Raw genomic sequence first — 12,666 nt, forward strand, 5'->3', positions numbered from 1 at the left:
CCCTTTTAGCTCATGTAATCTTTTCTACTGGAGCAAGTTTAACAATGACTAAAATCAGGAGTTTGAAGAAAACTACAAATGCTAAATGCAGCTTAAATAAAAATAAATGAAGTATACAATCAAGTGGACAGGAGTTTTGGCATAGCAATGCAACAACTCTTAGTATTTAAGGATTGAGTTGGACATTATCACTTATTCACTCTCTTGCCCAAAACTACAAAAGAAAAGCCATACCATTGTCATGTCCCTATGATAAATATGAAGCTAATGCTAAGGCCATCTAGCTTAGCTTTCAGTGAAAGAAAACAGAGAGCCCTGCTTTATGACAGAGGTCATAAAATATGCTACAAGAACTCTGTATGTGCATTAATTAGTTTAGTGTGTGACATGCAGTACTGGATGTTTAAAGAGCAGCATGTCGTCTGCTTTGCACTATATGAGTCTGTTCCCATGATCCATACACACAGAGTGGATTCATGTGTGGAAAGAGACACACAAAGACTAGAGCAAAACACATGCAAGTGTAGAAGAAGAAGCAGAGAGGAGCCTCCAAACAGGAGTAGAGACTCTCACATATCTGAAATTACATGAGCATACATGTAATAGGTTTTATAATAATAATAATAATAATAATAATAATAATAATAATAATGATATTACATTCTTCTTGTGGCACTGGCTGAGCACTGGATTGCACAGCCATGAATTAACATACACGCATGACCTGACTGGCTGCCAGAACAATTTGTATGTATTTTCATTTACTGAGTTTAGCAAACAACTGTCAGGAGGATCTTTAAATGTATCTAGCTGGAGAAAAATGCTGCAAGGGACAATGAAACACAATCTTGCTTTTCAGAGAGAGTATAAGGCAGACAAAGCACAATGGACCACAGCATAATAATTCAATCAGTAAAAAGCTGAATCAAGTTCTACTTTGTGAAACAAGTCAGCAGTAATATATTTGGCATTTTTTAACATCCATCAATTGATTTTTCATTTTGAATCCATCATTATTTTCTCAATTGCTACTGCATTGACTATGGTCTTCTTTTCATCTCTCGATGTTTCACACCTTTGTCTTTGCTCTTTAATGTGAAGAAGAGATCGATTAAACACCTCCTACATGAGTCAGAGCAGGTAGCTGTGGTAGTGATGGGCAGAGACTGACACACAAGCTGGGAAAAATCCTCTTCACATCGAGCTCAGCGTGTTCAACACTTCCCAAGGTCATTTCTGCTCTCCCTACAGAGAGCCTCTGTCACTTTTAATAACTTTTAAAGGGAGCATATTTTCTCTCCTCTGACAGACTGAGGAGTAGAGGGACCAGTCACAGGGTGAGTCAATCACAAAGTGCCGACAGAGCGAGGAGGTGTGAAGTGAGGAGACATGCCTGCAATGACTAGCAGTGTTACTTTATGAAAAGTATCGCCACACACAACACAAGTATGAAGTCTGATGTCAGCCACTGAATCTGTTTCAACTTGGCTAGGTCAGTGAGCAGTCAGCGTTGTTGTAATCACTACTCTGTTCTCTGTCACTATTGTGTTTACCTTTGCTATTAAACTATGGCAAGACATGAGGAATAGAAAGCAGTGCAGCACAGGCTAAAAAAAACCTGGCACAGTTATTCTGCAAACAGAATTTGCTACAAACATTGGAGCAAGTGACGTTCAAGAAATATATTTACTCATGGAAGTTGAAGGTGCTTTCAATTAATGTGTCAACCAAATGGCATATTTTACTTGTTAATGCTGCTGAACAGGATATGTGAGATGATCAAAAATGTTCAGTGTGTTCCTGTTGCACATGGGGCGGCATGGTCAGTGGGTAGAGTGGCCGTCTTGTAACTGGAAGGTTGCCGGTTGGATCCTCGGCCCGTCGAGCTCATGTGGAGGTGTCCCTGAGCAAGACACCGAACCCCTAATTGCTCCTGGGGGGTCATGGTTAGCGCCTTGCATGGCAACTTCCGCCATCAGTGTGTGAATGTGTGTGTGAATGGGTGAATGTGACGTATCATGCAAAGCACTTTGGATAAAAGCGCTATATAAATACAACCATTTACCATTTTACATGAGTGAAGTGCAGTGTGGTCATGGGCATGTAACAGGTGAGAGCAGCAACTATTGTGAATCAGGATTCTTCTATGCATCAGGTGTTTAGGTGATCAAAATCAAGACCTCTGTTGGATGTGTTTTTGGAATCGCTTGCATGGTATTTGTGATTTCACCATGGACCTGCAGAAGCAACACTGTGTCGACGTCTGCAAGTTCAACAGCCTGGGATGATCCAACCTTCATGTCAAAAATCATCTGTGGTGTTGAGAGGTCAGTCTATAGCTCTGACCCACAGACCAAACAACAGTTTTTACAATTGAAGAGCCAGCCAATGACCTGAATTGTGGCACAATGTCAACTCATCCATCCATTCTCTATACACCGCTTTATCCTCACTAGGGTCGTGGGGGGTGCTGGAGCCTATCCCAGCTGACTCGGGCGAAGGCAGGAGACACCCTGGATAGGTCGCCAGTCTGTCGCAGGGCTACATATACAGACAGACAATCACTCTCTCATTCATACCTACGGGCAATTTAGAGTCATCAATTAACCTCAGCATATTTTTGGACTGTGGGAGGAAGCTGGAGTACCTAGAGAAAACCCACGCATGCACAGGGAGAACATGCAAACTCCATGCAGAAAGATCCCGGGCTCAGGCCGGGACTCGAATCAGGGATCTTCTTGCTGCAAGGCGAAAGTGCTAACCACTGTGCCACTGTGCAGCCCAATGTCAACTCAGTGTTTTATCATTACGATGCAACTGCTCCCACTGCATTGAAAATGTGCATGTTTTCTGACCATGCCAAAACAACTGTTGATTTTCCACCTTCAAAGATTGCCTCATTTGGCTCCCTCTGATGTCTTCCTCCCCAACATGAAAATTAAAACAGATTTTTTTTAAAGCTAAAAAAAAAATCAGTGTACTGCCATTTTGCCATAGTAGAGGACATCAAGCATGCATCACTGATGGCGTTTGACATGTTTACAGAACAGGACTTCCATGAAGTGCTCCAAGCATGGCTACAGTGCTGGAAGCTATGTATCACTGCAACAGCCAACTACGGTACTCCAAAGGGGTTGGCAGCCAATTTTAAATCAGGTACTGTTTTTGCTTTTTATGTGTGCAGACTCTGAACTTTTTGATCAAACCTCATTTTGTTAAGGTAACAAGACTGTCAAGGGGATAGGAAAATTATTCCTGCATTCAGATAGTAATAACTGCCATACAGTGTCAGATGTATTGTGTATCTTTCAACAACAAATGCAATATTAGTGTCTCACTGTGTGTATGTCATTGTGTATGTCAGAATTCTTTTTGTGGACAAAACAGGGAGGCAGTGACTGCTGTGGCACTAAACACTGAGTCAGTAGTCTACCATTACTAAGCGAATGGTAGACATGGAGACAGAAACTGTATTTAATGTTGATCAGCATGTTTTGGCCAATCCTCAATCCACTTACTTAGGTGAATATCAAGACAAAAATCAATCCAGCATCAGTTCATTCTGTTTAAATTGAATATATTTCTTGTGTAAATTCAGTTGTGTACATCTGTAGAAAAACTGCAGTGTACATACTATAAACCACCCAAAAACCATTTGACCATATGCTTTCGGATTAGTCCATACCTGTTCCTGTCGGTCTAGCCATCTGTCCACCATTGGATGGTTGGCACTCAAAGAGGATCTAGTCATCTCTCTTTGGAACTGAGTGGTCCAGCCACTCGTATCACGAGGAAGACTCCGGTAGGCATGGGCCCCTCTCCCCTGAGAGGAAACAGAACGAGATGGAGAGATTAAAACCCTTACATGTCTTTGATACAGAAGCTATACTATCAGAGGAGAAAGTTTCTTTACACTGATTCTATCACTGCTGCCACAAAGAAATGACTAGGCACATAATCAGCAATCTAAAACCCTGCGTAAACCACCAAAATCAAAGACTGATCCATCCTCTCTATTTTCAGCCCATAAAGAGGCATTGTTGTTGCCTGCTGCTATCTATAGCGGCTATATAACTGACATTTTGTGGTCGAACTTGTTCAGTTTATCTACTTTGTGCCACAGACTTCAAGTTGTTCATTCAAGTCTCACTCTATCCCACCCTCACCCCTGACCTTTCCTCACAGCTAAACCTGAGCTGCTAATAAGAGGCTTTTTATAATAAGACAGCCACAGCTGAGCTCTTCCATTACACAATAAACGCCTTCTAAAATGCTCCTGCCAAGGTAATGTCAAACACGAGCAGACTTAAGCAGACTTATTACAATGGCCACAAGCAGCAAACACACCCAGACATACAAAAGTATGTTCCAGACATGCTCGCCTTGGATTTGGGACTGCAGTTGAAGGTCATGGGTGAAATTATTAGCATGAAAAAGAAAGCAAATCAATATTAAAACTCAAAGTGCAATGATTCACCAGGACAGACAAACAGGATGACAATGATTTAAGGTTTGATGAGTTACAGAAGCAGCAGTTGAAGAGCGTGACAGACAGAAAAAAGAAGTTTTGATATCTGTAATGAGACATCACACTGGAAAAAAAAAAAAAAAACACAGACAAAATCTAAAGCAGAAAAAGAAAAAACTCCCAAGTGGGTTGTTGCTGAAAAACAGATTGAGAATGAAAAGCAGCCAGAAAGATGAGCAGAGGCAAAAGAAAACAAGTTATGTTCAACGAGTCACAAAATAAGACCAAACAATGGAAGATCAGGAGAGAGAAATTTATCCCCTGCATGCTATAATAAGCCATGTGTGTTTTAGTACAGTTGAATGTGGCGTGAAGGGGCCTGAGGAAGCAGTGCAGACAGGACTGTAAAACTCAGCTGGACATGTGGGTTCTATACTCAGACAGCCCTGATAGCCATCATGGTCTCTGTCACAGCACGACAAAGGACCCCACTCCACTAACTTTAACGACACATCAGATCGTAAAATGCAGAGAAAGCCAGATAGCAGAGAGGTAGCAGTAAATCAGCAGGCTCATATCGACTGCCTAATCCCTTTAGTTGACTGTGCTAAGCGTGGAGAAGCCAGAATATGAAGCATTGTAAAGTCATTGGGAGATGTGATGAGTTTACAGTGCTAGCTGATGACTGAGGACTCCCATTGGATTATAATGTAGAGATTTAGCAGAGCTGTACCTGACTCAGCCATATTTAACTGAACAGAACATGACTGGCTGTAAAGGCAAGGATTCCAGACAACTGAGAGACTCTAGGAGCATGCTGTGTATGGCTGTCATCCATATGCTCTGATGTATGTTTCCTTTTCAGAGTTGTTGTGCCAAGAAACAAATATATCATTTCTGACTCATAGATTAAACATCTGTTGTAGATTGCATGAAAATAGACTTCATCTTGGGCTACATGACAGTTGGATGTATGAAAATAGAATGAGGATTATGAGGCCTAAGACTCCCTTGTTACTGAAAAAAAATCTAATGATTCTGTCAGCTGAACAAAAATGACAGCCTCCTGGTGTTAGCTCATTACTTTTCATAACATACTATTTTAAATGCCTGTAACAAGATGACGACTTAAATTGTTTCTATTCAGATAACCGATCACCTGCTACAGATGGGAGTGAGGAATTAAATGGGGTATTTGAACATTGTAGGTTTGTCATCAAAGGATAATTCTAGTTTACTTCAACTAGACATATTTCCTATTAAAGTTCTGTGGGTAAGGCTAAATGTGTGCCCTGTACATCCATTGTAGTGATTCCAGAACAAACCCATGTACTGTACATTGTGAGTGTTACAACGTTCCTGCAGGTTTCCAAGAAGTGTTTTTTAAGAGACCAGCAGTCTCACTTTTCACTCAAATCAACACAAATTTGTCTCTGTTATACTGCTCTCAAAATTTCTACTGCAGCACATTAAAAAATGCAACTTCCCAACTTTCCAACAATGCTAGTTGCTTATCTGTAGAACCCTCCAACAGCTTTGAATTTAAAGCACACTTAGTAGTTGTTGGATGGGAGGGAAGACAGACTTCAACTGTTGCTCAGTAAATCAACTGGACCCAAGTATGAAAGAAATCCAACTGGCCAACAACTGTCTATGCAGTGAATAAAGATAACTACATTCTGTTTGAATAAAATGGTCAAAACACTTTTTCCACAAACATACAGTTGTTGGTCGAGTTGGGAGACTGAGTGTGAGAGCACAGGTCAGGCTTCTGTATGTCTCATTTTCCATTCACTGGTAAATATTCTAGAATTGTCATTAAATTACACTGAGCTGTCTAAATAGATCTGCTATGTAATGTCACAGTAACTGCTTACAATCTCAGTCCTGTTGTATATTATATTGAAACTCTTCTTACATCACAGTAAACAGAAACTTGCATTTCCCTGCAGTGTTTTCAAAAGTGGAAGCAACCAAGCACTATAAGGCAGGCAAGGAGGGCCAAAGAAAAGCAGAAATTCAGAGACAACATCTACTGACACTCTTAGTCCTCTGCTTTTACATGTTTCATTCAATACAAGCACACAATCTCCTGGTTTAAAAAAAAAATCTTTCATCATAGCTCGGTGTGGCATAGGTCAGAAAGGAAGCTTCATTGACAAAATGAGAGTTCTAATAATAATTCTGATAACTATTTAAGCCACAGCTATCTCCTCTACCTTCAGCTGAGACTTGTGCTGTTACATTGTTTGTGCTCTGACACCTAAAGTGTCTTTAAATAGGATTGTCAGCCTACGCTTCCAGACACTCTAGTCACGTGGAGAGTTGCCGTCTCGCATTCCGAGCACTCAATCATTTCCTCTTTTTGATTGGGAACATACCTCTTTCTCAGCAAGAAGTAAAGGTCTGTCAGCACCTTGTGGGGGCAGCCATTTTGAGAAGTTAATTGGCTTCCCTTCTCTTTTGAGAGCCGCAGGGAGGATGTACCTGAACTGTGTTTTTTTTTCTTTTAGGATTTATAATCAGAGGCTTAAAAAGCCTCCGAAAGGTGAATTTAGAACAAAGGGAAAGTGTTTAACAATCCCTGCTCGTCTTTGTGGGAGACAAGAAGGAGTCTTATCAGAAGGAACTAGTTTAAGATAAAGGCTATCTATGCCACCGCTGGATATCTGCAAGCAGGGCAGCATAAGTTTCATATCTAACAGTTATTTTCTTTGATTTAGGGCGCAGACGAGAGAGCAAATGTAAATGAGGGTAGAAAGCTGTAAGAAAGTTGAAAAAAGAAACTGCTGGAGGTTGAAAGATTTCAGAACACACATCTGACATTATAATTGACGCAGTTTCAGTACATCTGCAGCATAGTGGAGGCAAAACTTCTGGCTAAGATGCTGTTTGAATCACTATCAACTAGTTCACAGTGGTGTGACAAAGAACAGGTGCAATGTCAACCTTTTAATGTTTCCTCATATTTTGACACCTTTTACAATCACTTCAGTGTTGATGACATGAATAATACATTGTTGGAGGTATGTATTTCTCTTGATTGAATTCACAGCTCAAGTCAACCTTGACTTTAGATTAACAGCTGTACCACCCCCTGCAGGAATATGTTACCTTTCGTTCTAGGCTGCCTGTGCCTCCACTTGTGCTTGGCTTATGGCTGTACTTCTGAAAACCAGCAGTTGTGGACCAGCGAGCTGGGTTCTTTCTGGACGGTTCCTCAGGACCAACTGGGACTTCGCTTAGAGGAAGGCCAGCCAGAGAGGGATCACTGCTGCGACGGACGTTGAGAGACATGCCTGTGGGGGGAAAGCAGAGTATGAGGGGGGTGGAAAGGAAGAATAAGAAGGGAAAGGTAAGAGCGGTGACATGACAAGAAAAAGTGGACTTAAGAAAAGAGTTTCAGTAAAATCAAACCACTTGCTGGTTTATCTACTTATTAAAGAGCTCACTTTTCACTGCGGTGTACAACTGTGGCCTGTTTTTGGAGTCACTGCTCTGTCCCCTACTGCACCTCTTCAACTGCACTATATGAAATGCTAGCTGAGGCATGGGAAGTGGTTATTATAAGTACCGTTGTTTTCATTTAAAAAGTCTGTCAAGTCCTTAAGAAAACATTGCACAACCTAACGATGGAAAGTTTGGTTTGGCTTAAGTCCGGCTATAGTGAAAGAAATTTACTGTAGCTGTACTGCACACACAATTGTAGCTGGAAAATTACCCAGACAGCTACAAAATAAGTAAATATGAGAGAGAGAAAAAATATACATGGGATCATCTAACCCTGTACTCAGTGTAGCTACTCTAAAAATAATAATTATAATTGCAGTAAAATTGCTCATTTATCATGATCTGGCTCTCCAGATAAGGGTCATTCTAACAAACTCTGCGACCAACTAAAGCTGATTCAGGAAAGTTTCCAAGGATTGAAACAAGGTGTCACAGCCAACACTGCCCCAGTCATCAAACATCTCCAGGAAAAACCCTAGAGGAAACATGGGGCCATGTTACAGCTGCCACAGTGACCTATCTGCAACTAAAACTTGGTTTAAAGTCCCCACATCAGATTACAGCTGCCAAAACAAGCTCAGAGAGTGAAGTCGCACCACGATTCACACTCCGGTCAAAACATTTAGAGACAAATCCCGCTGATGCCTGTAACACAGGGAAATGTCATCCATGAACTGTGGTGTAAATCATCTGGATATTCCCAAAAGGCCATATGGATTTGTTTATGACGCTCTAGCAGCCTGCATGTTACACCCAGAATTATGCAAATAGTTGGATAGCACCTGTCATCCATCGGCGGATCACTGCAGTGAGCATATGCTGGAGCTAAGCTTCCATCTGATACACCAGAGACACGACTTAGTGGTAGCGGCAGCGCATTTTAATCACGGCTTACGCTGTGCTGCAAGTCATGCGTATTTAACACTGTGACAAGATTGGGGAGTTTTGAGCACAACTGTAAGTGTTTCTCACCTGCTGGTAGCAAGAAAGAAAGGCAGGCAAATTAAAAGACAAAACCCCAAAAATAAAGGTGAGATCAACATGTGCATGTAGATACCTGTATATTTATAGTATTCATGAACCAACCAAATAGTAATCTTTTCAAGACGCATCTTATGAACCCAGTGACTCACATTCTTTCTGCCATGTCAGTGATTCAATGATGCTCTGTTTTGTTCACATCATAAACTATTCCTTCTACCTTTCTCCATGCCTGATGCTTTTTTGTTTGTTTGTTTGTTTTTTTGCTAAGGTGATTTATTTCAGCTCTGCTCCAACTATCTCCAACATGATAATCTCCCTATTATAATCAGGGCTCTAGGGCACTGGACTGTTGTTTTCTCATTTACTCTTTGCTTGAAAAGTTGTTAATCTATGTTAAAACTGAACCTTATTTTACACTCATTTGGAGTTACTTTGGTTTCTTGCTTACCTGTGCCATATGATTGCTGCAATTTTCAAGGTGTGTCTTTTGAAACTTGAACCATGACTGTCATAAACAGCTATAGAAATAAGCTTGACATGTAGCAGTCTACGTGGTTTGGGTCTTACATCCACATACATATGAAAGTGATTCTATGAGGAACTTTGGTGTCCTTATGCAGCCTCAGGCACAGCAGCCTGGTTTTCTATGAATTACATCCATCCATCAGCTATGTAGAAGGTCTGAGCTAACATTGGGCCAAGACTGAAAGGGTCACCAGTCTGTCTCAGAGGCAACACAAAGAGACACACACACCTAAGCACAGGGAGAACATGCAAACTTCATACAGAAACAGCAGCCGAACAGCAGATTCAAATTCAACCACTTCACTTTAAGCAGTAGACTAAAGACCATTTATGTCCTGGCAGTGACATACAGTTACATTAGCCCTTAATTAACTGTGTATTGCTTGATTTACCTGGTATTTTATCCAGAATGTCTTGCCATAGGCTAATTTCTTTCCCTACCTTTAATTACATCGCAAAAATAGAAAATCCAAATTAGGATTTCCGAATTGGATACAATCTATTTTTCCTTTTCAAAATATGTGGGATTCTTGTTTGATGATAACAACAAGTCCTGTAAAATAAATGACATCATTTGCCCATGCTTTTAACATACAGAACAGAACATTTGGATTAGTGTCTGTATTCCAAAACAAATCACTGCTGAAATGTAAAAGTCAATACATAATATGAAAATACTATGATCAAGATTTGGTTAGGTTTGTTTGGGTCTATGATTAAAATGATTACTAAATTAGGTTTGTAAAAGTTTTGACATCTCAACAATAATAAACACAGTTTAATGTTTCATCTGCACATTCTGACTTCATTCCTATTGAGTAACTTGACATCTTCCTTTGCAGTCAAAACAACATGAAATATTGTTGTTGGACACTTCCTGAAATGAACAACTTTGACATTATTCTAAGAGGGAAAGACTTTTTTTTAAAAAAACACAGAGCAGCAAAAAAGAATCCAATGTCAGGACTCCGTAACATTACAGCAGAGTAATGTAAATGTAGGTGATGATTGCTTGTCATTAAATCTTAGCTGTGTGTTACAAAAAAACAGCAAAAAAAAAAAAAATCCTTGCCAACTGTGCTAGCGGGTTTTTTAACAACCTACCCTAAGTCTCCCAATAAAACTTCCAGAGCTCCAGGTATGACTGATGCCAGTGCAGAAATATTTGCACCATTCTACATTTTCAGTCAAACACATCTGTTGTCACGCTATGTCCCACAGCCCCCTCCTTCCACTCAGAGCAGGGTAACTCTGGAGGGGAGACTTGATATGCAAATGACTGTATGATGACATCTGGAAACTTCTCGGAACTTTCTCAGCAACCAGAAAGTAGAGAGTTGATGACAGACCTTTCAAACTACTCTTCAAAGTAACTCAACTTAATAAAACACTATTTCTCATGAGGGAATCATTGGTGCAACTCAAGTTCTCATGCAGAAACAGGTAGCTGGTAAAACCAAACTTTCTCAACAAAGTTGAATCTCTCTATTTCCAAAACCGCTCCTCTGACACAGACCAGGCCAACAAAACTCACTAGCAGCTTCTAATATAATGTGTATTCCTTTGTTGCAAAATGTGTTTCATTTATTTTGGCTGCTGCCCACTGGCTTCGTCAAAGGATGTTGGGGGTGGAAGGGAGAAACTGCATCTAGCAGCCAGACGGCCAGTCTTTGTGCGTTTACTTTTAAAAGAGACTGAAGATTCAACAATGGCATTTAATTAAGTTTTGCCCCTTCTTAGTAACGGCTGGTTCATGTCCAGTTCAGAGCTCTAATGATATTCACCTCAGACAGCAAAGGTAATTAACGTCCACTATTATCTTAGAGATGACACACAAATTGAGCAAGACTGGAGGGAGGAGGGAGAGTGACACAAGGAGACGAGGGAAATTTCAGAGGAAAAACTGTAAAACCAAAGAAGGAAAACTGACACAAAAACGGGGTCAGAAAATGTACTTAACTGATCCTTCACAATAAATGTCTGAACATCTGTATTTTCCAATAAAGCAATTATAGATAGATAGAAAGACAGATAGACAGACAGACAGACACACACACACACACACGTGAGCAAAATTCTTAGTACCCCTCGGTTAATGAAAGAAAAACCCACAATGATAACAGAAATACACAGAAATAATTTGAATCTGACACAAGTAATAATAAATAAAAAATGTGTGAAAATTAACCAATGAAAATCAGACATTGCTTTTGAACAGTGGTTCAACAGAATTATAAAAAAAAAAAAAACAACTCATGAAACAGGCCTGGACAAAAATGGTGTTACCCCTAGAAAAGACTGAAAATAAGCATCACAGGTGTCTACAAACTTGTAATCAGTCAGTCGGCCTATTTATAGGGTTACAAGTAGTCACTGTGGTGTTTGGTGGCACCAAATATGGACCACAGGAAGCCAAGGAGAGCGTTATCTCTGGAAATTAGAACGAAAATTATAGACATGCATGTTAAAGGTGAAGGCCATAAGACCATCTCCAAGCAGCCTGATGTTCATGTGACTACAGTTGCACATGTTATTCAGAAATTTAAGATCCGTGGGACTGTAGCCAGTCTCCCTGGACGTGGCCGCAGGAGGCAAATTGATAGCAAATGACAAATCCAAATCGAAAACAATTTTTGAACCTTTATGTGTCTGTGGACAAGCATGTACACAAGACAGTTGTTATGAATTAAAAAGCTTTGATGCATTTCCCAGAATAACTCAAGGCTCAGCTCTTACTGGACATCTCTGAGTCTTTGGAAACCATGACAACATAAATCTTGTTTTATTTGGCGTGATCGCTTCCAGATGTTAACAGAATATGTTCATTGTTATCGACTAATCCTGATTTGTATCACTTAGACAACATGCTTATCCAAGAGTCACATCTAACAACCGATATAAATTGTAATGTTGTTGATAAAGAGAGCTCAGAGAGCCTGCAAATGAATTTGACAGTTCCTATAAAAGATGGGATATTCCATCATGTGATGAGGATCTGGAAGATGTCATTTAATTTTATATGTATAAGACTCATGATTAGTTTTGCAGTTTTATCAAATGTCACTGCGGGCCATCACATGTTTGCTTCCAGATTTCAAAACATCCCTGATGTAGACACACATGTTTTATATATACAAAGCATGTCCTTCAACTCGTTTTGGGTCTGTGCAAACACATGA

The 12,666-nt window shown here is 40.2% G+C and overlaps 1 protein-coding gene across 2 annotated transcripts in view; it reads right to left on the minus strand.

Moving 5' to 3' along the window:
* Positions 1-12,666, minus strand: part of LOC110951091 (partitioning defective 3 homolog) — a 400,033-nt gene that overhangs the window by 227,247 nt on the left and 160,120 nt on the right. For both annotated transcript variants that reach the window (XM_051940403.1, XM_051940404.1), the window contains exons 4-5: positions 7,583-7,767; positions 3,686-3,823 (exon numbers count right to left, since the gene is read on the minus strand). In XM_051940403.1, coding sequence (XP_051796363.1) covers positions 3,686-3,823; positions 7,583-7,767 — 323 coding nt within the window. The remainder of the gene's footprint in view (positions 1-3,685; positions 3,824-7,582; positions 7,768-12,666) is intronic.

This window comes from Acanthochromis polyacanthus, chromosome 20 (assembly GCF_021347895.1).
Source record: "Acanthochromis polyacanthus isolate Apoly-LR-REF ecotype Palm Island chromosome 20, KAUST_Apoly_ChrSc, whole genome shotgun sequence".
In the NCBI taxonomy this organism is placed as follows: domain Eukaryota; kingdom Metazoa; phylum Chordata; class Actinopteri; family Pomacentridae; genus Acanthochromis; species Acanthochromis polyacanthus.